A 26,483-nucleotide genomic window follows, 5' to 3' on the forward strand; every position below is an offset into this window, starting at 1 on the left:
ATGACCTGAGCCAAAGGCAGATAGATGCTTAAGGACTGAGCCACCCAGGCACCCCCCTATTCCTTTTTATAGTCTATACATACACCCTCCCTTCTCTCTCCCCACTTGACTTTTAAAATTGTTAGTATTGTCCTTTGTCTAATAGCAGTTTTTGATATTTTGAGGTCAAATCTGCAATATATTTATGAGTTTCTTTCACATTTCTAGACTCAGATAGGTATTCTTTAACAAATATATTTTCTTATTTCTTTTAATATTAGTAGTTTATTTCTGTAGCTTTTTAATCTATCTGGAATTTGTTTTTTGAACATAGCATGTACATGGGGGAGGACAGATAATATTTTCTAATGGATATAGCATTTTAAAAATAGTTCAGCCTTTCTTACTTGTTTGAGATGCATCACTAATATAAACTAAATTCTTGTCATATATGGATCTGTTTCTAGATGGCCTATTTCTTTTCATATGTTTTTTTCTATTGTCACTTCATTAAAATTTTTTAATTGCTAGAGCCTTTATAATGTGTTTTGCTATTTGGTAGGGCAAGTTCTCCTTCACTGTGCTTTTTAAAAATATTATGATTGTTCTTGCAGATGTTCTTTTCCATATGAATTTCAAAACCAGCTTTCCAAATTTTATTACAAAAAATGCTCTTGGGATTTTGATTGGTAGTCCATTGAATTTATAGATTAATTGGGGGGAAAACTGACATATTTATGTTTTGGTTCTTCAGTCTTTTATATAGTTGAGTGGAGTTTTACATCATTGTATAGTATCATAGTAGTTAAGAACAAGACTTTGATAGTTAGACTGTATGAGTTCAATTTATAGTTCTATAAGCTGTGTTAATATGGGAAAGGTAGTTAACCTTACAGAGCCTCAATTTTCTCATCCAAAAATGGCAATAATAATAGTAGTAGTGTTAATAGTAATATATCATGGGGTTGTTGTGAAGCTTACATGATGTATGAACTGAAAAGTGCTTAGACCACTACCTGGCACAGAGTTCATACTCAGTAATTTTTGGATATTATTATATCTTCTTAGGACTTATACATTTCTTGTTAAGTTCATAGGTATTATGACTCTTCTTGGCACTCAAATAAGATTTTTTTCTCTATTGCTTTTTCTAATTATTTATTTGTTAATGTGCAGATAGGAAAACCATTGACCTTTTTTTTTTTTAAGATTTTATTTATTTTAGAAAGAGCGAGTGGGGGAAGGGCACTGGGAGAGGAAGAGAGTCTGTAAAGCCGACTCCACTTGATCCTACAACCCTGAGGTCATGATCTGAGCTGAAATCAAGAGTTGGACGCTTACCTGACTGAGCTACCCAGGCCTCCCAGAACCATTGACTTTGTGGATTTTGTATCTTGCCATTTACTGAATTCTTTTATTTTAATAGTTTTCAGTTGGATTTTCTGTTTAGTCTTTATTTGCAAATAGTGATGGTTTTGTGTCTTCATTTCTATTACTCATTCTGTTTTCTTGTTTTAACTAGTTAACTAAGAGTGATAATGACAGATGTGATTTTTGGTTTGTTTCTGTCTAATGGAATTCTTTTATCTTTGACCATTAGGTATGATATTTATTCTAGTTACTATTCCTTTTAATCAATGCCTTTTGTTGAACTTAGGAAGTTATTTTATTTCTAGTTTATTGAGTGACTTTATTTATTTTTCACATCAGGAAATTGGTGTTAAGTTTTCGTCAATGCTTTTTGACATCCGTTGAGGTGATTTGGTTTTGTTTTTCTCTTTTAATCCGTTAAAGTAGTATATTATTCTAGTAAAGTTCATGATATTGAACTATCATTCTTCCATTCCTCAAATAAACCCAACTAGTTTATGATGTAGTATTCACTGTGTTAATTTCACTAGTATTTTATTTAATATTTTTTGCCCTTATGCTTACATGTGAGACTGGGCTATAATTATGCTTTTATTATCCTTACCTTATTTAGTATTGGTGTGTAGATTATGGTAGAGTGAGTTGAGAAGTTTTTCACCTCTTTCGTTGATCTGGAAGTATTTATGTAAAATGAGTCTTTGCCTATAGGTTTGGTAGAAATTCTTTGTAAAATCTGTGGTCCTATCACTTTTTTGTTTTTGTTTTTACTTTAATTACTTTTGAATTGTGCTATAACTGTTAATCTATTCAGATTTTTAAATTTTGGGGTCAAATTTGTCATTTATAATTTCTTATAAGAGCATTCATTTTATTTAGATTTGCGAATTTGTTGATAAGGAGTTTTATATAAAATATTCTTAGAAAATTTCTGTTTTCCCCAATCCTATAGTTGTGTCCACTTTTACTGCTTTTATTGCATATTATGCTGTCTCTTTTTCTTTGCCAGAGAGATTTAATTGTTTCAACTGTCTTTAAAAACAAAATAATTTTGGGTTCTTTTTAAGTCTACTAGGTTTATATTAATTATATATTTCTTTATTTTCTCCTGTGTTCTTTGGATTTATTTTACTTTTTCTGCTTCCTTGAGGTTTATCTTTTATTAGTTTATTTTCAATCTCATTTTCTAATCTAAATAACAGGCTTTTATGCATCCTCCCAGCCCCACCCCCCTCATTATGGCTGTATTCTACCGGTTTAAAAAATAGAACTATCATTATTGCTTCTTTCTTTTTTCTTTTTTTAAAGATTCATTTATTTATTTGAAAGAGAAACAGAGCAAATGGGGGGGAGGAGCAGCGGGAGAGTAGCAGACTCGAGTATGGAGCCCGATGCGGGGCTCAATCCTATGACCCTGAGATTACAACCTGAGCTGAAACCAAGTGTTGATCCCCCAACCAACTGTGCCACCTAGGTGCCCCCCACCCCGCTTTTTTTTTTTAGGATTTATTCATTATTGCTTATTTGTAAATAATTTATAAATTCCATTTTGATTTTCTCTTTAGCTCAGGAATGACTTTTAAAAAGTATTTTAAAAAATCTACAAGTACATAGGTTTTTTGGGGGTGGTGTCAAATATGCTTTTATTGTTCCAGAGAATGTAGTTTGCATTATATCTGCTCTTTGAAATTTGTTGAGATTTCTTGTGGCCTAATGTTTTAAAACATTGGAAAAATTGTGAATCTCTGAAAAAGATTCTGTAACATCAAGCTTTTTATTATTATTTAGATCTTCCATTTCTTCCCCCCACCAATCCCTCAATTTCTGAGAACAGTAATAATATCTTACAGTGTCTATGGTTTTGTCCATGTTTATTTATTTCTTCTAATTTTTGCTGTATCTGTTTCTGAGTCATTAGATTTATGGCACATACACATTTTGTTTAAGTGAACCTTTATTAATATAAAGTATCCCTTTATGTTCCAGTTAATGCTTTCTAATAACTTTGTTTCTATTTTTGTCTAACAGTAACCTATGTTAGATTTTTTTTTATTTTGATTAACTTTTCTTACCATATATTTTTCCACTGCTTTATTCTCAACAGTGTTGTTTAATTTTCAGTTTGTCTCTTATAAATGGCATATAACTAGATTTGTGACTCAGTCTAAGTGCTTCTATCTTTTAATAGGAAATTTATCTAGTTTACCCTTAGGACATCTGCTATAGCTGGACTTACTCTGCCTTCTCATTTCATGTTTTGTATTTAATTTACCTCTTTGTTGTCATTGGTTTGCACTTGCGTTTGTTTGTTTAATTTTGCTCTGCCTTATTTTTTCTCCCCTTTTGTGAGATTGGTTGAGTTGTGATTTTTTTTTTTTTTTTAACCAGGAAGGAAGGTTCGTTTTTTTTTTTTTTCTATTCCAGTAGTTTGAAAATTATTTGCTCCATTCTATTTTTTTACCGTAGATTACCTTTACATTTTAAATAAACATATCTAAAACTAGTTTTCACATCAAAGTATAGAGTTAATATCTATCTCATCTCACAAATAAGTCAAGGCCTTAATATGCTTTATTTTTCGCCCATACCAGTTCCACCTTTTCTGATTATTGTGTTTGGATTTCTTTATAACATTTTACAATATTATATCACAGCCTGCATAGATATTTAGACTAAATTATAAGATTTATTATTTTTCTTTGCTTACCACAGCATCTTCCATCCTTTATCTTTTTCATTTACTCATTAGTTCCTTTGCTGGATTATATCCTTGAATAATTATTTCGAAGTCCATTTGAGGTAAATTTTTGGAATCTTTGTATCTTAAAAGTGTCTTTATTTTTCCTTTCCTCCTCAGTATTTGTTTAAATGAATGAAGAAACATTGATTCAAAAAATAGTTTTCCAGGGGCACCTGGGTGACTCAGTAGGTTAAACGTCTGACTCTTGATCTCAGTTCAGGTCTTGATCTCAGGGTTGTGAGTTCAAGCCCTGCATTGGGCTCCACGCTGGGTATGGAGCCTACTTAAAAAAAAAAAAAAAAAAAGTTTCCGGGACACCTGAGTGGTTGGTTGGTTGGTTAAGCGTCTGCCTTCAGTTCAGGTCATGATCCCAGGGTCCTGGGATTGAGTCCCACATTGGGCTCCTTGCTCAGCGGGAAGCCTGCTTCTCCCTCTGCCTGCCTCTCTCTCTCTCTCTCTCTCTCTCTCTCTCTCTCTCTCTCTCTCATTCTCTCTGACAAATGAATAAATAAAATCTTAAAAAAAAAGTTTCCCTCAGAACTTATTGTGCATTTGACTTCTTGAATCCATGATGTTAATGAGAAGTCTGACCCAGATGTGATTACTAAATTTTATAAATTGCTAATTTTACCCCCTTGGATAGCTTTTAGGAGTTCTCTTAACCTCAAATAAAATTGCACAATGTGTCTATCTGTGAGGTTTGACTTTGTAAACATTCTTCCTACTCAGGACTCTTGTCCCGAGGACCCTTGGAGGACACTTCTAACTTGCTTATTTCACATTGGCTCTGCCTTCAACTAGATCCAGACCCAACCATTTATCACCTCCTCTACTGCTATGATCCTTGTTCAGGCCCCTGTCATGTCTCCCTGGGGTTATAGAAAGCCTCCTGCCAAGCCACAGGTCTCTCTGCTTCCACCCTTCACCCTGTGAAAACTCTGTCCCCCTTGCCGCTCTGTAGCAGCCAGAGCAGTCTTTTAAAAACTCTCTGTACAAGATTCCTCAATGACTTCCCATTACACTCAGATGAAAAATGGAGATCTTCATAATGCTCTGCAGCATCCCGCGTGATATCTGACTTCCTTTCTTCTCCCATTCCTCTTTAGGCACAGGGGCCTCCTTACTATTTTTCCTTGGGTTTCAGCAGGAGACGAATATGTATTCATAGTTACCAACCTGTCTTTGATTTTTTTTTTTTATTTCATTATGTTATGTTAATCACCATACATTACATCATTAGTTTTTTTAAATTTTTTATTGTTATGTTAATCAGCATACATTACATCATTAGTTTTTGATGTACTGTTCCATGATTCATTGTTTGCGTATAACACCCAGTGCTCCATGCAGAATATGCCCTCTTTAATACTCATCACCAGGCTAACCCATCCCCCCACCCCCCTCCCCTCTAGAACCCTCGGTTTGTTTCTCAGAGTCCATCGTCTCTCATGTTTCATCTCCCCCTCCGATTCCCCCCCTTCATTTTTCCCTTCCTACTATCTTCTTTTTTTTAATATATAATGTATTTGTTTCAGAGGTACAGGTCTGTGATTCAACAGTCTTGCACAATTCACAGCGCTCACCATAGCACCACAGCCTGTCTTTGATTTTTTTAAAAAATAGTCCTTTACATAATGGCATGGTCTGTCAGCAGAGACAAGAGGGTTAATTGAAGATGGCAGGGGTGGGGTGGGGGGCATTTGCAGTCTGTTGCCATATTAACTTTTTCTGTATGTAGTAAGGTACATACAAAATTAGAAAACGTGGACACCAGACCCTTGAGTCCAGTTCTGTGGATTAAGCTGAAGGAACCAGAACCTCAGCCTCACAGGCAGGCAGGGTCTATGGGGGGTGGGGCTGCCCAGTCCAACTTCTGACTCCTGCTCCAGGTCACATTGCAGCGCCCTGCTTTAGGCCAGTCATCCCTGGACATTACGTCAGAGAAAGCATGGACTCTGTAGTTGCTTAGAACGGGTCTCAAATCCTGCTTCTTCCCCCCGAGTAGCTGCCTGACTGTAGATGGGTTCATTTTATGTTCACTCCTTCAGTGGATACTTACTGAGTGTCAGGCCCTGTTTTAGAAACCGGGGATATATGAGGGAATAAGACACAAATATCTCTGCCCCCACATGGCTTGAATTCTCTTGAGAGAGCTTTCATTCTAGTGATAAGTTCTCTGTGGTCTCTGAACGTCAGCGTTTTCATCTACAAAATGAGGCTGTATATAAGGTCATCTGCTTAGTACGAACGTTGTAGAACTAGAATAGTCACAGTACCCGGCACATGGAGGTTCTGGGTGCATTTCAGTTCCCTTCATGCTGCTTTCCCCTACAACACAACACTTCTTTCTAGCACTTACCATTATAGTGCTCTGTAAACTAACCCACTGTCTGATACATAACAGGCAACAAACTGAGCTGAATGCCAGTGTGCAGGTAATTTTCTGAGGATATGTAGACACTTTCGTCAGAAGACACTGGTGCTCTTTGTCATGGCTTCTGTGCTCCATCCTTGAAGATCACTGGGGCTCTTTATTGGAGAGGGGAGAGGGAGTTTTAGAAAACTTTGTAAAGTGCTTCTATTACCTTTGAAATCTCTTTTCAGTTCCATATTGTGAAGACTTGATCTATCCTCTGACATTTTTTCCTGAGTCCCGTTTTGGGGGTTGAGACCATGTGAGCATTGCACCTGTTCTATTATACATGTGATTTCCCTGTGCCATGTTGCTTTTGTGACTTGTCTTTTTAACATTATGAATATTTTATGTATTCAACTTTATGAGAAAACACAAGAAAGCACACTCTCTCCTAAAAAAGGCATGTCATGGAATTGGCTGTCATCGAAGGGGCCTGTCATACCCCCGGAATCCATCATGGCTTAGGATCTCAGGCAGCTAGGGGAACCCATCTTAAAAAACAGCTCTGGGAATGGTGATATAATATGGAATAATGGCGTTGAAACTTTGTGCTAAGTAATGTTTTGAAATTAGATGCCACGTTGCCCGTGTGTTCCTAAATTGACAGGCACTGGGCAGCATTCCATAATGTCTCTAGTTTATGTCTTAACTGAGCTGGCTGGGAACACATCAAAAGTTATAGCTTCAAATTGTAATGTGCTGCTTGCTATGCCGCGGGTGTGACAGAGGCACTTTTCTTACTTTGTGTAGCTTATAACTCTTCTTTGAAATTACCTCTTTGAGTTGACATTTCTCTTAGGTATGATCCACCCTAAGATTAAATTTGGTTAGCCCCTTCATAGTTCAGAATTTAAACTAGTTAAAAACCTTTATGCACTTCTTTATATTCAAGATAACATAGGCTTTGTTAATTTCAACCTTAAGAACTCCTCAGAGATTTTGTAGGGACTTTAGCAATAAATTCAGAAAACAATTTTGGTTATAATATGCAGTATTTTCATGAATAAAAATATGGCACTTCTGAGATACTCCAAAAGGAATCTAATTTAGTGCCTGGAGTTTAGAGTCATTCTCTCAACTGTGGACCTTACAAGGGCGGTTCAGTGGGAGTCCGTTTTCTGTGTACACATTGTGGATAAATGTAAAGGGCGTCCTGCATCCAAACACCCGCCTCTCTCTTTCAGGCAACCTTTCTTACATACTTCCTTGTCTGGTAGGTCTATCAAGCAGTGGTTCTCAAAACTTTCAGAGTTAAAGGAATCACCTGGGTAGCTTTAAAATATTTACATTCTCAGACTCCAGCCACAGAGAACCTGAATTGGTAGATAAACGAGATAGGATGCTGGCCAGAGGACCTCTCTTTTGGGCCCCTCTCCTGTCCTTAACAGATTGGTGACCCCACCGATCTACCCACGATATGCTGTGTATAGAGCAACCCTTAAAACAGCAGCAGAACAATGTGCATAATTGGGAGGAGAAAGAGGCCACATGAGGCCACAGCCACAGTGGGAGGCAGAATTAGAGCCTTTATAAGAATACCCAGATGCTGAGCTGGAGACAGCTGCATAGGCTATTCCACAAACTTTCAAACCAGTTTCTGGCTTAAAACACTCTTCTTTCCCCAGATCTGCCGTGCGTGTGTGAGTGTGTGTGTGTGTGTGTGTGTGTGTGTGTGTGTGTGTGTGTGTTGGGCGGGACTCTCTTTTCCTTTCTTTAGTTTATTATAGCCAGTTAAACAGAAAATGAGAGAGAGAGAGATACAGGCAAAGATAGAGATATGGGCACTTCTGTAAAGTCCAAGACAGAAAAGAAAGACATTTAGTGGTAAACAAGAGAACACTTCTTGAAAAAAAATATGTGGAGTAGTTCCTGGTGGGTGGGGAATAACAGTATTTTTTTCTTAGATCTTTTGAAGATAACTTAGTCCATTTGTATTTCAGTTTGCTAAATGAATGGCTTTATTTATAAAGATTGAAAGCATCACCATGGAAGATGATCAGTCATTAAAGAGTCTTTCTTGTAAAGGGAACTCCCTGTTGTTCATTCTAAGTTAAGCCAAGGAAGTCCTGAAAAATTATCATTGATTCAACAGATATTTATTGATGAGGATGCTAGCCTCATGGGGCTTACAACGTGAAGGGGGTACAGATAAATAAAGACAGAGACATCACTAGGTGGCAAGTGCTGTGATGGGGAGCCACAGAAGAAGGGGAGCACCAGAGCCACGTGATTCACCCAGTCTTGGGGAGTGAGGGAAGGCTTCAGGAGGACAGGAGATCTCAAGTTGCATTGTGAAGGGGGAAAAGGAGCTAACCAAAAATGGCCAAGGAATTGAATGTGCTAAGGCCTGGATATAAGAAAGCATGACCCATATCTGGAGACCTGAGCATGGTCCTCGATGCCCACACTAACTACGGCTGGCCAGTGATGGGGCTGGGGACTTAAGTGGTGGCCAGATCATGAAGGACCTTATCCATCACATGAAGAAGTTCAGAAGTTATATTTGGGTTACCTATTTCATATGTAGCTTTTATATTTAGCCACTTTTGTCTTCTTTCCATCACAGACATCACAATAACATAAGACGTATTGCCATTCTGTTTGTTACAAATAACTAGGAACGTTCGAAAGTGGCACGTGTATATAAGAGGGTTAACATGGAAGGCTTTCGTCCACAGAAAGTCCTGCTCTCAAGGTTGGCCCTTGGCTGGTCAAGTCTCCCACACTGATAGCAAACTTTCCCTAACAAATAAGGCTGGCGCACTATATCTAGACTATGCAAACAGTATGGTTTATGCCGGAATTTTGGTACATGCTAGCTGACCAACTCCCAGTGAAACCCTTCAGTGCTGTGTCTAATGGGCTTTCCCTAGGCAGAAACATCACACACATGTTGCTGCATTTCCATAGGTGGGGGAAGAATGTGCTCTGACCCTCCACGAGAGGGAATACACACAAGAAAGCTGCAGTCGGATTCCTCCAGGCCCCACCTGTCTTCCCTGTTATGATCCACTGTATATCCTTACTGCATCACTGTGATAAAACTTAGCCATAAGTACAACTCTGTGCTAAGTCCCGTGAGCCCTTCCAGTGAATTTCCTAGCGTAGAGGAGGTTGAAGATCACCAACACACCTTCTATGACTGTTTACCTATAGATATTTATTGGCTGAGGACAAGACGTGAGCTATCAAATGGTAGAAGTACCAGTTTTCTTATTTTGTTTTCGTATATATATTTTTAAATCCAAACTCTTCTAACCCAGTTTGATCTCTCGTCATTATTTCTCAAATTCTCAAACTTGGCTCTGAGTTACTTTCGACTTTTACTTTCAAATGACAAAAACGTGTTAGCTTTTAGGAGAGTCAAAGAAAGCTACTGGCTCTAAGGGCAATTTTTAATCAACAGATCCAGAAAGGATTTGAAGTCCTTGGAATATTTATAGTGTCCCAAGGTAGCTTTGTTTTTTTTTTCCTTTTTCTTTGAACAGGTGGGGGTTTACTTGATTGTGCAGCTTCTGGTGTGCTCACAGTCACCCACAGCATTACGGTGCTACACCGTAATGCAGATGGCCTCTCTGGCCATGCTAAAGATGCATTAGTATTTACAGAATGATATCCACGGACCAGATACTTTCCTATATCTTTTATTGGGAAATTCTACTAAGTCTTACTTGAAAAGAATTTCTTTTAAACAATTAAAAGAAATCCTGGAGGAACTTATGGCCAACCAGGAGATCTTGGATTTCTTTCTTTCTTTTTTTAAGATTTTTATTTATTTATTTGACAGAGACAGAGAGAGACACAGTGAGAGAGGAAACACAAGCAGGGGGAGTAGGAGAGGGAGAAGCAGGCTTCCCGCTGAGCAGGGAGCCCAGCGTGGGGCTTGATCCCAGGACCCTGGGATCATGACCTGAGCTGAAGGCAGACGCTTAATGACTGAGCCACCCAGGAGCCCAGAATCCTTGGATTTCTTACAGGCTTTATCTTCAATTGGGTAAATTCCTTGGAGCTCTGCCCTCTCTCATGAAGTAACTGGCAGTGGTCTGCGACTCGGTTGAGCTGTCCCGCCTTAGACAGGCTTTCTGTTTCCTTTCCATCATCTTTGTCTCCCTTTGGACTGGGGTAGGACTGTTAACATGGTGGGCATAGGGCTCCCTGCTTTCTATTTGACCTTCAGAGAAGCCTTTTCTGGAGCCCAGTAGGTAAAGAATGCTATTTCCTCAGCGTAGCTGGGCTTGTTATTGATCTTTATTTCTCGTCTAATTGGAGAGGATTTACAGTTCATAAATGGCCTCTAATATAGAAGGTCCCTGGAGTTAGTATATGGCAACACTGTGACTTCCCAGCAACGTGCAGTTTTACAAGGGTAGTTTTCTTCATAAGGCTATTTACGTTGTGCCTGCTCCCACTTTATTGCCCTTCTGTCCTTCATTTTTCTCCTTTATCCTCTCACTTACCAGGTTGTCAGACTTCTCCCCTCAGTTGGCCATAAATACTTAATACTTAACTGCATTTACAGAATGAAGTTTTATATTTATTGTTCATAATTTCTAATGCAAATGAAACATTTTTATTGTATTTCTCTGTTTACAGTAATTTCATGGGAATGTTTCTTATTCATGGGGGTCTAGATTTTTGTTGTTGTTGTTATGTTTGAGCAGGGGGATAGTTTTATTTGTTTGACTTGGTTTTGTCCTTCAGATCCAATAGCTTTAATGGAAAGTGGATTTTCTATTGCTGGTGTAAGTCTACTTAGCATCAGTTGCCAACAAAAATTCAGTTCTAATCAAAGGGTAGGTGATTTATGTAGCCCTTTGTATTTAAAGGCCTGCTTAATGAGGTATGTGAGTGTTGCAAGATTTGCTGGTGCATCCTCTACAGTGTGCCCTTTGATATTTTCTATTCTAGTTTTCCAGAGAGATGGTCATTCAGAGCCTACACATCTGTTCTGTATTTTGAACCTTGGATGAGAATATTCATTCAGGCCAAAAGAGTTAAAACAAAACACCTATGTTACTGCCTCTACAAACCCAGGTAACTCATCTTCTTTCAATTAACTTCATAGAGTTTTTATTTATAAAATCAATATGCCCCTCTCCCTCAAATTGTCAAAATGATTTGATAGTAAGGTTTTTTTACAATTTGATAGTAAGGTTTTTACTATTGTAAATAAAATTCAGACTGCTTCTGAAAGGTTTGCTGAAGAGTAATCATGTGTAACAAATATTTGGCCATAATAGCAACACACTGCCATGAACATTCTGAAATTAAAGAATCATTCCAAGGAAGAATTTATTTTTCACTCCACTGAATCTTAGGTGCTTTGATTGCGATAAGTTCCATTAAACAAATCACAATTCTGGGGGCACCTGGATGGCTCAGTCGTTAAGCATCTGCCTTCAGCTCAGGTCATGATCCTGGGGTCCTGGGATCGAGCCCCGCATCAGGCTCCCTGCTCGGCAGGAGGCCTGAAATAAATAAAATCTGAAACAAACAAACAAAAATCACAATTCACTTATGTGTTCTGTTTACACAAGATATTTGAACTATTAAATCATACGTATATGTGTAGGTTTATTTTATGTGTAGAATGAACATATTTACAAACACAAATTTGGTTCACTTATATTTTAGCATGAAATTTTTTATTATACCATAGTAAGTCTAGTGAACATACATAACCACATATAGTTATAAATTTCTCTTGTGATGAGAACTTTTAAGATCTACTCTCATAGCAAGTTTCAAGTATGTGATACAGTGTTGTTAACTGTGCTATACACTACATACCCATGACTTAATTATTTTAAAACCAGAAGTTTGTACCAGCATAAACTTTTTTTAAGCTGACATTTGCATATTATAAAATTCATCTTGCCCAACTATACATGCAGTCAGACCAGTGTGTGTGTGTGTGTGTGTGTGTGTGTGTGTGTGTGTGTGTGTGTGTGTGTGTGTTTGTGTGTGTGTGTGTTGTTTCTGGATGATAATTCATTTACCCACCAAAACATTTATCGAAGTCTTCTGTGAGTCCTAAGATTGTGCTAGGTTTAAAGCATAAGAAAGATAAGATTAGTTTTGGTTTTGAGGAGTTTAATATCTACTGAGAGAAACACTTAATGCTTGTATGCTGTCTATATATGCCTTTTGCATGCATTGTTGTGTTTGACTTTTGCAGTGACTCTGTGGATCATGTTTAATTATCACCATTTCAGAGATAAGGAAATGTCACAACTGGACAAGAGCTCAAATATTCTGGCTTCAGATTCTTTACCATTTCACATTCACTTCTTCTTCCCCTATACCACACTAACTTTTTATAATAGACCTACATTTGTTATGTTGTCTTTTTTTCATGAAAAAGTAGCTTTCCATTTATGAAAAATGTCATTGCAATCACTCATCTCAATATTAATATTAAAGTTATAGATCTCTTTATCATATGCCCTGAATAAGTCTAGTTATCATCTGTCACCATACAAAGTTATTACAATATTTTGACTGTATTCCCTATTGTATACATTACATGCTCATGACTTACTTATTTTATAAGTGGAAGCTTGTCCCTCTTAATCCCTGTCACCTGTTTTGCCTGCCCCCAACCTGTCCCTTCTCTGGTCATCAACATTTTGTTTATTGTATCTGTTTCTGTTTACTCTTGTTTGTTCATTTGTTTTTTAGATTTCACATATAAATGAAATTACATGGTTTTTGTCTTTCTTTGTCTGACTTATTTTACTTAGCATAATACCCTGTAGGTCCATCCATGTTTTTACAAATGGCAAGATTTCATTCTTTTTTTATGGCTGAGTAATATTGCATTTGTTTGTGTGTGTGTGTGTGTGTGTGTGTGTGTGTGTGTGTGTGTGTGTGTGTGTTTAGGTATATGCGTACATACACATCTGCACGTACACACCCCCCACATCGTTTTTATCCATTCATCTGTTGATGGACACAGGTTGCTTCCATATCTTGGCTGTTCTAAATAATGCTACAGTGAACACAGGGGTGCATAGATCTCTTTGAAATGGTGTTTTTGTTTTCTTCAGATAAATACCCAGAAGTGGAATTGCTGAGTTGTATGGTATTCTTTCTTAAAATTTTTTTTAAGATTTTATTTATTTGACAGAGAGAGACAGTGAGAGGGAACACAAGTGGGAGAGGGAGAAGCAGGCTTCCTGTGGAGCAGGGAGCCCAATGCGGGGCTCGATCCCAGGAGCCTGGGATCATGACCTGAGCCGAAGGCAGACGCTTAACGACTCAGCCACCCAGGCGCCCCTCTTTCTTAAATTTTTTGAGGAACCTCCATACTGTTTTGCACAGTGGCTGTACCATTTTACATTCCTACCAACAGTGTACAAGGGTTCTTTTTCTCCACATCTTTGCCAACACTCATTATTTTTTGTCTTTTTGATGGTAGCCAGTTTGACAGGTGTGAGGTGATAGCTCATTGTGCTTTTTATTTTCATTTCACTGGTGAGTAGTGATATTGAACATCTTTCCATGTGCTTGTTGGCCATCTGTATGTCTTCTTTGGAAAATTGTCTATTAAAGTGCTTCACCCATTTTTAAATCAGGTTATTGTTTTGTTTTGTTTTGTTTTTTTGATACTAAGTTGTATAAGTTCTGTACATATTTTGGATATTAAGTTGTTATTCATTGTTTGATTTGCAAATATCTTTTCCCATTCAGTAGGTTGCCTTTTCATTTTCTTCATGGCTTCCTTAACTATACAAATCTTTTTGGTTTGATATAAACCCATTTATTAATTTTAGCTTTTGTTGCCCTTGCTTGTTGAGACTGTTCTAAAATAATATTGCTAATACCGATGCCAAAGATCTTACCATCTATGTTTTCTTCTAGGAGTTCCATGGTTTCAGGTTTTAGGGTCAAGTCTTTAATCCATTTTGCATTTATGTTTGTGTATGGTATAAGATGGTGATCCAGTTCATTCTTTCACATGTAGCTGTCCAGTTTTCCCAACACCATTCATTGAAGAGATTGTATTTTCCCTGCTGTATGTTCTTGCCTCTTTTATCATAGATTAATTGACCACATATGTATGAGTTTATTTCTGGGCTCTCTATTCCTTTCCATTGATCTGTGTGTCTGTTTTCATACCAGAACCATCCTATTCTGATTATTATAGCTTTGCAGTATATTTGAAATCTGGAAGCATGACCTCCAGCTTGTTTTTTTCCCCTCAAAATTGCTTTGGCTATTTGGGGTGGTTCCATTCAAATTTTAGGATTCTTTGTTCTAGTTTTATGAAAAATGTCATTGCTATTTTTATTTTGATGAGGATTGCATTGAATGTGTAGATTGCTTTGTGTGGTATGAACATTTTAATATTAATTCTTCCAGTCTATGACATTGAAATATCTTTCCATTGATTTTTGTCTTCTCCAGTTTCTTTCATCAGTGCCTTACTGGTTAAATTTATTTCTGGGTATTTTTTTCTTTTTGATGCAGTTGTAAATGGAATTGTTTGCTTAATTTCCCTTTCCGATAGCTCATTATTAGCATATAGGAATGCAGCCAACTTCTTTGTTTAATTAATTAATTTTAGACTGTTATATTAGTTTCAGGTGTACAATATAGCAATTCAACACTTCCATACATCACCCAGTGCTCATCACAAGAAGTGCACTCCTTAATCCCCATCACATATTTAACCCAACTCCCCCCCTACTCCGGTAACCATCAGTTCTCTATGGTTAAGTGTCTATTTCTTTGTTTCTCTGTCTCTCTCTCTTTCCCTCTTTTTCCCTTTAAAACACAACCAATTTCTGTATGTTAATTTTGTATCTTGAGGCTTGACCAAATTCATATATTACTTCTAATAGTCTTTTGGTGATCTCTTTATTTTTTTTATATGTAGTATCATGTTACCTGTAAATAGTGACAGTTTTACTTTTTTCTCTCTAATATGGATGTCTTTATTTCTTTTCCTTGCCTAATTGCTGTGGCTAGGACTTCGAGTACTATGTTAAATAAAAGTGATGGTGAGAGTGGGCATCTTTGTCTTGTTCCTAATCTTACAGGGAAAGATGTTACCTTTTCACCATTAACTATGATGTTGCCTGTGGGTTTGTCCTATTTTTATGTTGAGGTGTGTTTCTTCCCACTTTGTTGAGAATTTTTATTGTAAATAGATGTTGAATTTTGTTAGATGCTTTTTTCTGTACCTATTGAGGTGATCATCTGATTTTTATCCTTTGTTTTATTAACATGGTGTATTACATTGATTGAGTTGTGGATATTGAACCATCCTTGCATCCCTGGCATATATCCCACTTGATCATGGTATATGATCCTTTGATGTATTTTTGAATTTGGTTTGCTGATATTTTGTTGAGGACTTTTGCATCTATGTTCAACAGTGATATACTGGCCTGCAATTTTCTTTTTTGGTGGTGTTTTTGTCTGGTTTTGGTATCAGAGTAATACTGGCCTCACAAAATGAATTTGGAAGCATTCCTTCCTTTTCAATTTCTTGGAATAATTTGAGAAAGATAGGTACTAACTCTAAGTGTTTGGTAGAAGTCACCTGTGAAGCTGTCTGGTCCTGGACTTTTGTTTTTTAGAGTTTTAAAATTATTCATTTAATTTCATTACTTGTAATCTGTTCAGATTTTCTGTTCTTTATGATTCAGTCTGGAAGTTTGTGGGTTTCTAGGAATTTATTTTTACTAGGTTTTCCGATTTATTGGCGTATCATTTTGTGTTGTAGTCTCTTCTGATCCTTTGTATTTCTGTGGTGTCAGTGATAACTTCTCCGTTTTCATTTCTGATTTTATTTATTTGGGTCCTCTTTCACACCCTTTTCCTCTCTTTTTGACATCCGGCTAGAGGTTTATTGATTTTGTTTATCTTTTCAAAGCAACTTTTTAGTTTAACTGATCTTTTCTGTTGTTTTTTTAAATCTCTGTTTCAGTTATTTCCACCCTGATCTTCATTATTTCCTTCCTTACCCTAACTTGGGTTTCGTTTCTTCTTCTTTTTCTAGTTACGTTAGGTGTATAGTTGGATTATTTGGGATTTTTTTGTTTCTTGAGGTAGGGCTGTATCAGTGAACTTCCCTCTTACAGCTACATATGGTACATTCCGTAGATGTTGTCGAGTTGAGTTTTCATTTTTATTTGTCCTAAGGTATTTTAAAACTTCCTCTCTGATTTCTTCACTGACCCATATTTTTGTGTTTTGTCAGTTTTCTTTTTGTAATTAATTTCTGGTTAATACCCTTGTGACCAGAAAAGATGCTTGATATAATTTGAGTCTTCTTGAATTTATTGAGACTTGTTTTGTGGTCTAAAATGTGATCGGTCCTGGAGAGTGTTCTATGTGCAGTTGAAAAGAATGTGTATTCTTCTCTTTGGGATGAGATGTTCTTTGTATCTGTTCTTTGTATCTGTATCTTTCCATCTGGCCTAATACGTCATTTAAGACCAATGTTTACTAACTGATTTTCTGAATGATGATCTGTCCATCGATGTAAGTGGGGTATTAAAGTCCTCTATTACTACTGTATTGTTGTCAATTTCTCCCTTTATTTCTATTAATATTTGCTTTTATATATTTAGGTGCAGTTGTGTTGGGTGCATAAATATTTACGAATGTTATACCCTCTTCTTAGGTTGACCCCCTTTATTATTATGTAATGCCCTTGCTTGTCTTGTGTCACAGCCTTTGTTTAAAAGTCTATTTTTCTGACATGAGTATTATAGTCGTTTTCTTTTTGTTTCCATTTGCATGGTATATCTTTTACCATCCCTTCACTTTCAGTTTGTATCTGTCTTTTGGTCTGAAGTGAGTCTCTTGTATGCTGCATTTAGATGTTTTTGTTTGGTTTTTTTTTTTAATCTTTTCAGACAGTCTCTCTTTTGATTGGAGCATTTAGTCCATTAACATTTATTTATTTATTTATTTATTTATTTATTTATTTATTTAAAGATTTTATTTATTTGACAGAGAGAGACACAGCGAGAGAGGGGACACAAGCAGGGGGAGTGGGAGAGGGAGAAGCAGGCTTCCCTCTGAGCAGGGAGCCCGATGCAGGGCTCGATCCCAGGACCCTGGGATCATGACCTGAGCTGAAGGCAGATGCTTAAAGCTGAGCCACCCAGGTGCCCTAGTCCATTAACATTTAAAGCAATTATTGATAGGTATGTACTTATTGCCATTTTATTAGTTGTTTTCTGGTTATTTTTGTAATTCTTCTCTGTTCTTTCCTCCTTCTCTTGGCTCTCTTCCCTTGTGGTTTGATGGTTTTCTTTAGTGTTATGTTTTGGTTCCTTTATCTTTATTTTTTGTGTCTCTATTGCAGGTTTTATGGTTACCATAAGCCATATATATATATATATATATATATATATATATATAGACTTATATATGTAGCTATTTCAAGCTGATGGGCACTTCAATTTGAATGCATTCTATAAGCACTACATTTCTACCCACCTCCCATGTTTTGTTTTTGATAGCATATTTTATATCTTTTATTTTGTGTATCCCCTTAACTACTTCTTGTAGTTATAGTTGATTTTACTATTTTTGTCTTTTAACCTTCATACTGTTTTTTTAAAGTGGCTAATCCACGGCTTTACTATATATTTGCCTTTACCAATGAGATTTTTTTCTTACATATATTTTCTTATTTCAAGTTATGGTCTCTTCTTTTTACACTTAAGGAAAACCCTTTAACATTTCTTGTAAGGCCAGTTTAGTGGTGATGATGAACTCTTTTAATTTTCTTGCCTGAGAAACACTTTGTCTCTCCTTCAATTATGAATTATAACCTTGCCAGGTAGAGTGTTCTTGGTTGTAGGTTTTTTCCTTTTAGCACTTCAGATATATCCTGCCACTCTCTTCTGGCGTGGGAAGTTTCTCCTGAAAAAGCAGCTGATAGCCTTATGGCATGTCCCTTGTATGTGACTGTTTTTCTTTTGTGGCCTTTAATATTCTCTCTTTGTCTTTTTTTTTATTTTTTATTGTTATGTTAATCACCATACATCACATCATTAGTTCTTGATATAGTGTTCCATGATTCATTGTTTGTGCATAACACCCAGTGCTCCACGCAGAACATGCCCTCCTTAATACCCATCACCAGGCTAACCCATCCCCCCACTCCCCCCCCCCCAGAACCCTCAGTTTGTCCTTCAGAGTCCATCATCTCTCATGGTTCCTCTCCCCCTCCGACTTACTCCCCTTCATTCTTCCCCATTCTCTCTTTGTCTTTAAATTTTGCCATTTTAGTTATCTGTCTTGCTGTGAATCGCTTTGGGTTCATCTTGCATGGGACTCTCGGTGCTTTCTTCCGCAGGTTATGGAAGTTTTCAGCCATTATTTTTTCAAATAATTTTCTGCTCCTTTCTCTTTTCCTTCTGGGCCTCCTGTAATGTGAATGTTAGTACACTTTATATTGTCCCAGAGGTTTTTAAAATTATCCTCATTTTAAAAAATTCTTTTTTCTTTTTGCTGTTCTGATTGGGTGGTTTCTACTATCTTGTCTTTCAGTTTGTTGATCCATTCTTCTGTATCATTTAGTCTGCTGTTGACTTCCCTTTAGTGTATTTTTTCATTGAGGTTATTATATTCTTCAGCTCTGATTGGTTCTTATTTTTCTTATATTTCTTATATTTTTCCAACTCTTTGTGGAAATTCCCACTGTGTTTCTCTTGAGTTCAGTGAGCATCTTTATGACCATTACTTTGAATTCTTGATCAGATAAATTACTTATCTCTGTTTTTTTAGTTTTTTTTCCTGGAGTTTTATCTTGTTCTTTCATTTGGAATGTACTCCTTTGTCTCCTCATTTTCTTTGACTTTCTGTGTTTATTTCTACGAATTATATGGAACAGCTACCTCTCCAGGTTTTGAAGTAGTGGCCTTGTGTAGGTGTGGCTTTGAAAGGCCAGCTGGAAGGCTGTGGGCTGGGTTGTGCCATGCCAGGGCTGCCTTGGCAGGGTGGTTGGATCAGGCACAGGCTGGGCAGGTCCCAGACCATGTTGGGGCTGCCTTGGGGCCCATGGCTGAAGCTAGTATGGGCCAGGGGCCTGGGACACACACCGTAGTAGGCTGGCTAGAGTACCCGAACCCTGCCTCTATTTGTGCTCTCCAGGTGTAGGGGTTCTCATCCAGGTATCTATGACCTTGGAGAAGTACCAGGAGTTTCCACCCATTTGGTAGATGATCTAAGGTTTGCAAACGGATTTCCTTCACTCTTAGTCTTGTTGCCCTTTAAACTGTTCTTTTCTCACTGTGCCTCAGGGTGAGTGAGTCTGTGCGCTGGCCTCTCAGTGATATCCCTCCCTGCGGCAGGTTGCCACATGGGGGGTGGGATTCCCATTGTTACTGTCTCTCTTTCTCTAACCTTTGTCTATGGTCCCTCTAGTATTTGTTGTGCAGAAGCTGTTTCAGTCAGCTGTCAGTTCTTCTTCAGGAGAAATTGCTTTATATGTAGGTATAGATTCAGTGTATCCATGGGAGGAGGTGATCAGGGTCTTCCTACGCTACCATCTTGGACTGTCTCCTTGCTTTACTTTTGATTTCTAATTATAGTGCAGATCATAGTTGAAAAGTGAAGAATATCATGCCCGAGACTTTCTTCATAAATTTTCTACTTGTTTCCCAGTTCATATCAAAGTGGTGCATTCTTTCCTTCAGTCTTATTCTTCTGGGAAGTACCAAGGGTCTCCTGGATCAATCGATATAGCTGATCTTTTCAAATTAAATTATTTCTCTCTTAGGTTTGGGTAAAAAATGGTTTAAGCCAAAGGAAAATGTGGATTTGTCTCTGTTTTCTCAGGGAATTATAGTAAATTGAATTTCATCTACCTGAATTACTGGTATTGAGTGATAGCTCTTTCCCACTCTAGTATATTTGTTATTCACCTTTCAAAGTGATATTCTCAGGTATATGTTACAAGGAAGTAGAGATAGTACAAATGCTTATTTTGTCCCATAAGAGATATTTAAGGAGGCCTGCACCTTTGCCAAATTTCCTTTGGGATTCTGATAAACTGTCAAATCTGATATTTGGTATTTACAGTGTGGACAGATTTAATCCTTTATAGCTTTATCTTTTAGGCTTACCTCTCTCTCTGCCGAATTTACTTGCATATAACGTCCCTCACAGGTTCTCTGGAGGCAGAATTTTTGTGTAAGAAATTGTACAGTTCCTCCATGTTATCTCATCCCTAGTGGGTTAACCCTTTCTTTCCTTTCCTTTCCTTTTTCCTTTTCCCTTTTCCCTTTTTCCTTTCCTTTCTTTCCTGAAAGGCATTATAGCTCGCATGGTTGCATCAGAACAGATTAAGAGCTGGAAATGACCCTATTTGATCTATTAAAAAGTGATTAAATACTTTGTCCACTTTAGTCACCCAGGCTCTAATAAACTTCTAGAAATGAACACTGAAGTATTATTTATAAGAATACATGGCTATACTTTGTGGTTAGTCATTTTCTGTATTTTTATAGCAAACAGAAAAAAGAATATTGGGTTTTATTCTTGTGGGTAAAATTACAGTTGCTTTAGCTACTTTTATCCCAGGATCTCTAACAAGTTCAGAAGAGGACTAGATAGGAATTTTTGGTGTCATATCATTGGTTTCCTTCCTTGATCATATTCTGTTCAATATTTTTTGTCAGTAACTTGGATAAAAAACAAACATGTTTGAATTCATAGTAGACCCTGGACTAAGAGGAATATCTTCCATTAGGCATAACAGAAACAAGATATGAAAGAGTTGAAGATAAATGTGGTATAACTAATGTACAGACCTGAGTTTAGGTTTAAAAAATCTATCGTATAAGCATGGACTTAAAAGTGATTTACATGGGAAAAAATAAAAAGCATAGATGTCTTAATTGACCACCCGCTTAGGATAAGCTGATAGTGAGACAGAGTTGATAAAAATGTTCATGGAACTTAGCGGAACAAGATGGTGATAGTACTGATAAACCATATCCTGCTTACACTGTGTCTGGAGGGCCATGTTCAGTTGGGGATGCTTTGGGAGGGACATGGATTTACTAGCTCACAGGAAATGTACTTCTTGGTAGGGGGTCATTGATGGAATTGACCGTCATTTTATGGAGGAGAGAGGGCCTGAATGAAAATGTGTTAGCCTTATCATGTGATAGCTGGAACTCCAGAGCGCAGAACTTGGATGTTTGGATAGAAGTTGAAGATAGAGCTAGTCTAGCTCAGCATGATGACCACGTTGGGTTGTTTTTGCAAGGAAAAGACACAGATTACCTTTTTTCATTGGTGTTCAGTATAAGGATATTCAGAGAAGTCAAGTGAACAGAGCCATGACACCTGCCTCACTGCCGCCTTTGACTCAGTGCTTCCAGGAGAAGTGTTCTGGAGAAAAGAAATAGCAGCCCAGTGTTGCTCTGGATACAGCCAGGCTTTCCTCAGCTCTGTCTGCGGGTTGTACCTAGCACTTGCTTCTCTAAGAGTAGGTTTTCTGCCATCAAATTCAAAACTTCCCTACTGGACAGAGTTTGGGAACAAGACATACCCGGAGGGGTTTGATTGCTCATGTAACTTCCTGTGGTGGAACACCAATCAGTCTGGTCTAGCTAGGAGAAGATTTAATACCCAGAAGACTAATCTAATGTGTCTGGGACACCAAGTTTAGTTTCTTCAGATACACATGGCATGAGGTATAGCAACTCAGAGAAGGCCATTGAATGTGGCATGAGATTAATAAAATTCATGCTCTTAAACAGTGGAAGGTAATCCCACCCAAGATAAGGACAGATTTGCCCTGGAAGAGTCAAGATTATAGAAGAAATTATTACTTTTGGAAGAATTTTAGCTAGGTGATTTCTCAGGTCTTTTTCAACTTAAAGGTTTTGTAAGTCTGTATTTCTTGAAGTCTTAATTATTGTTTGTATAATACAGACAATATATGGCCATGTTACTTGATTTTAGTACTGATTTTCTTTGGCTTTGAATTCTTCAGCTTTAGTAGAGAGATAGCTCTCAGATTTATACAGGCATTATTATCTCTGCACATTAGGTCTAAAGACAGATGTAAAATGGTCACTTCTGAAAGCTCTTTAAAGGAGACAGAGCTAAAGTGTCCGAAGATCTTCATTCTTCATTAAAACTGTTTTGCCATAGACCCATAACACTGAAAGGAGCCCAAACGACATGGAATTGGAGTCATCCTGAGCTTTCGTAGGAGCAGCATTGTTCTTTCTAAGTTATTCAGGGACACTAAGTTTATGGGTTGTTGTTGACTGCTCTGCACTACTATGCTTGTTGGATGGTCTTTCAGTTTTGGGGGGATGCGTCCTACCCCCTCACATCCCACCCACCTAAATAGATTAATAATACTTTAAAAGTATCTCTTTTGCAAATTGTGCATCTTATGTGTCCCTTCATGAATTTGTATAATCTTAATTATTTAATGTTTGGTATATGGTAGTAGTTGCAAACAAAATTTGGATCAGCCAAACGTGGATGTGAGTTTTGATTTTTTCATTTACTAGTTGTGGACTTTTGGCAATGGCTTAAGCCTGGCTCTTCCCCACTGTGCACTGGGAATTCCTCTGCCACTTAGGGTTGTGGTGAGGATTGAAATAAAAATGGGTTTTGTTTTAAACATGAAAATACTCAGTGCAGTTTTTGACATATTTGCAAATAAACATTCAACATTAGTTGTTGCTATACAAATGAATAATGACAGGTGGATGGAATGACAACCCTATGCGAGGCAATGTCGTAGGCATTTGGGATTCAGCACAAGCAACGACAGAAAATTCCTGTCCTCATAAAGCTTACATTCTAGTGGAGAAAAAACAATAGGCAAACAATAAATAAAAAATGAATAAAATAATGGGCAATTCTAAGTTCTACGAAAAGAAACAATGTAGGTGAGGAAATAAAGAGCTAAGAGGGGAGGTGTCGGATAACTGTTCTAGATGGGAAATCAAGGAAAGGGGTTAGTTCTAAGTAAGTAACCTTTGAGCAGAGAGCTCATTAAACTGAGAGAGTGGATGTGTTATCTACCCTTGTGTAACATATCACCCCTCAATTTAGTGGCTTATAAATAAAAGTAACCATTAGTTATTCCTCGGTTTCTATAGGTCAGTAATTGGAGAGTGGTTCTGTTGGGTGCTTTAATCTTGGGATCCCTCATGAAGTTGCTGAGACATTTTGGCTGGGGTTCCTGAAGGCTTGAGGGCAACTAGAGGATACGCTTCCAAGGTGGCTGACTCACATGGCTGGCAGGTTGGTTCCTCTTTAAATGGGCCACTGCACAGAGCTTCCTGAGTGTTTTTATGGCAAAGGGACAGGCTACTACCAGAGTGAGTAATTCAAGAGAACAAAGTAGAAACTGCCATCTTTTAGAACCTAGCTTCAAAAGTCACATACCATCACTTCTACCATGTTCTTTTGGTCACACTGGCCAGCCTGGATTCAGCGTGGGAGGGCACTACACAAAGGCATGAATCCTGGGGGGTAAATGCTTAAAGGTCGTCTTGGAGGGTGGATACCATGGTGAGTCATGCAAGAACTTTATGGGAAGATGTGTCCAGGAAGAGAGGAGAGTTAAGTGTAAAGGTAGGCTAAGAAGGTGTGTATAGCTAGAGCATGGTGATGGGGAAGAGAAGAGGTAGATGGGGGCAGATCCTGTAGGGCCTTGAGCAGCATGGCAAGGAGTGGTTGCATTGAGAATGTCAAGAGTTTTGAGAAAAAGCAGCATTACTTGATCTATGTTTTAAAAAAAGGTTATTCTGGCTGCTGAGTGGAGAACTGATTTTATGGGAGAAGAAAGGAGGAAGGGAGTTGACGTAGGCTACCATTCCTGTATTCCAGGTAAGAAATGACTGTGGCCTAACCTGGAGTGGTAGTGGTGGAGTCATGAGGAGTGAGTGTTCAGATTATAGATGTGCTGTAAAGACAGAGCTAGCAAGAATTGCTGATGGCTTGGATGTGGACTGGAGAGGAAAGGAGGAGTCATGGATGACTTCTAAGTTTTTTGCCTGAGCAGAATCTTAGGAATGATAGGGAAGATGCTGGGTAGGGGGGACAGTGATGGTGAATGGGGTTCTGTCTACCCGTTGTGGACGTACTGAGTTTGAGTGGTCCATTTGACATCCAGGTCTAGCTATCAACATTATACTGGCCAGAAAATGTTTGATCATGCCTCATTACATGTTTTGATGAATAATTAAGGACTATAACTATTTTATAGTATGACTAAACCAGATAAACTCACATAATTTTTAAAAAGGGAGTAAATATGATCATGAATACTGCAACATAGTTAACCATGGACTAATATTTTCTGCATTTTATAAAAGTTAGGAACTGTAGTTTTCTTTACTTGTAGTCTGTTTTACCAACTCAGAAACTTAAAATGCTATATTTTGTATTAGCCAAAATGTCTTTCACAAATTTTGTACATGTGAATATTAATGCCAATAAAAGTTCTAATTTATGCTGGTGGTTATGATTGAAATAGTCACTCAAAATGCTTTATTATGCTATACTCTATACATCTGCAACATAAAACCTTAAAAATTACTCTGTGTTTTCATATTTTTATTTCTCTTGAGGGGGAGGAGTACTATTTTGCTCTTAAAAGTGTGAAATTAATAAAAATTCAAATACAGTTAGATTATTGGGGAAAAAAAATCAAATAACTAAAATCCCCCTTTACCAGTTTTCATTCACTCTGTGCTCTAGCAATCCATAATCTCCCCAAATGGGAACCTCTGCTAGAAGTTTAATAACTACTCTTCCAGATTGTCTTACACACATTTACATACATACGTGTGTGTGTGCACAAACACATTTATACATAGAATTCTTTTTTAAAACATAAAATTCATATGCAGCTTGCTCTTTTCACTTAAAAATTATCTCTTGGAGACCTTTCTCTGTCATTATTTAAATGTATTATATAGTACTCTATGGCTTATTTAGCTTTACTGTATGTATTTAAGATTTTTAGAGTTTTTATTGTTACAGCGCTAAACTGGACATGCTTGGGCATCATTGGTCAGATGTATATTTATGCTAATATGCCGTTATTTCTATGGAACAGACTACAAAAGTAAATTTCTGAGTTAGAAGATAGGTACACCATTAATTTTGATGGGTGCACCATTAATTTGCCCTCCAAAAAGAAGACCCAATTTATGCTTTTTTAAAATTTTATTTTATTATGTTATGTTAATCATCATACATTATTAGTTTTTGATGTAATGTTGCATGATTCATTGTTTGCGTACAACACCCAGTGCTCTATTCAGTACGTGCCCTCTTTAATACCCATCACCAGGCTAACCCATCCCTCCACCCCCTCCCCTCTAGAACCCTCAGTTTGTTTCTCAGAGTCCATAGTCTGTCATGGTTCGTCTCCCCCTCCAATTCCCCCCCTTCATTTTTCCCTTCCTACTATCTTCTTTTTTTTTTTTAACATATAATGTATTATTTGTTTCAGAGGTACAGGTCTGTGATTCACCAGTCTTACACAATTCACAGCGCTCACCATAGCACATACCCTCCCCAATGTCTATCACCCAGCCAACCCATCCCTCCCACCCCCCACCACTCCAGCAACCCTCAGTTTGTTTCCTGAGATTAAGAATTCCTCAAATCAGTGAGGTCATATGATACATGTCTTTCTCCGGTTGACTTATTTCGCTTAGCATAATACCCTCTAGTTCCATCCATGTCGTTGCAAATGGCAAGATTTCATTTCTTTGATGGCTGCATAATATTCAGTGTGTGTGTGTATATACATACATATATATATATGTATGTACATATGTATATATACACACCACATATATGTATATACATATACATATATATATATACACACCACATCTTCTTTGTCCATTCATCTGTTGATGGACATCTTGGCTCTTTCCATAGTTTAGCTATTGTGGACATTGCTGTTACAAACATCGGGGTGCATGTACCCCTTCGGATCACTACATTTGTATC

At 37.4% G+C, this 26,483-nt stretch overlaps 1 protein-coding gene across 1 annotated transcript in view; it reads left to right on the forward strand.

Moving 5' to 3' along the window:
- Nucleotides 1-26,483, forward strand: part of MORC1 (MORC family CW-type zinc finger 1) — a 171,955-nt gene that overhangs the window by 30,948 nt on the left and 114,524 nt on the right. Inside the window, exon 9 of the mRNA XM_027581731.2 lies at nucleotides 11,412-11,537. Within this exon, the coding sequence (XP_027437532.2) occupies nucleotides 11,412-11,537 (126 nt within the window). The remainder of the gene's footprint in view (nucleotides 1-11,411; nucleotides 11,538-26,483) is intronic.

The sequence above is a fragment of the Zalophus californianus genome, chromosome 1 (genome assembly GCF_009762305.2).
Source record: "Zalophus californianus isolate mZalCal1 chromosome 1, mZalCal1.pri.v2, whole genome shotgun sequence".
NCBI classification, from domain to species: Eukaryota; Metazoa; Chordata; class Mammalia; order Carnivora; family Otariidae; genus Zalophus; species Zalophus californianus.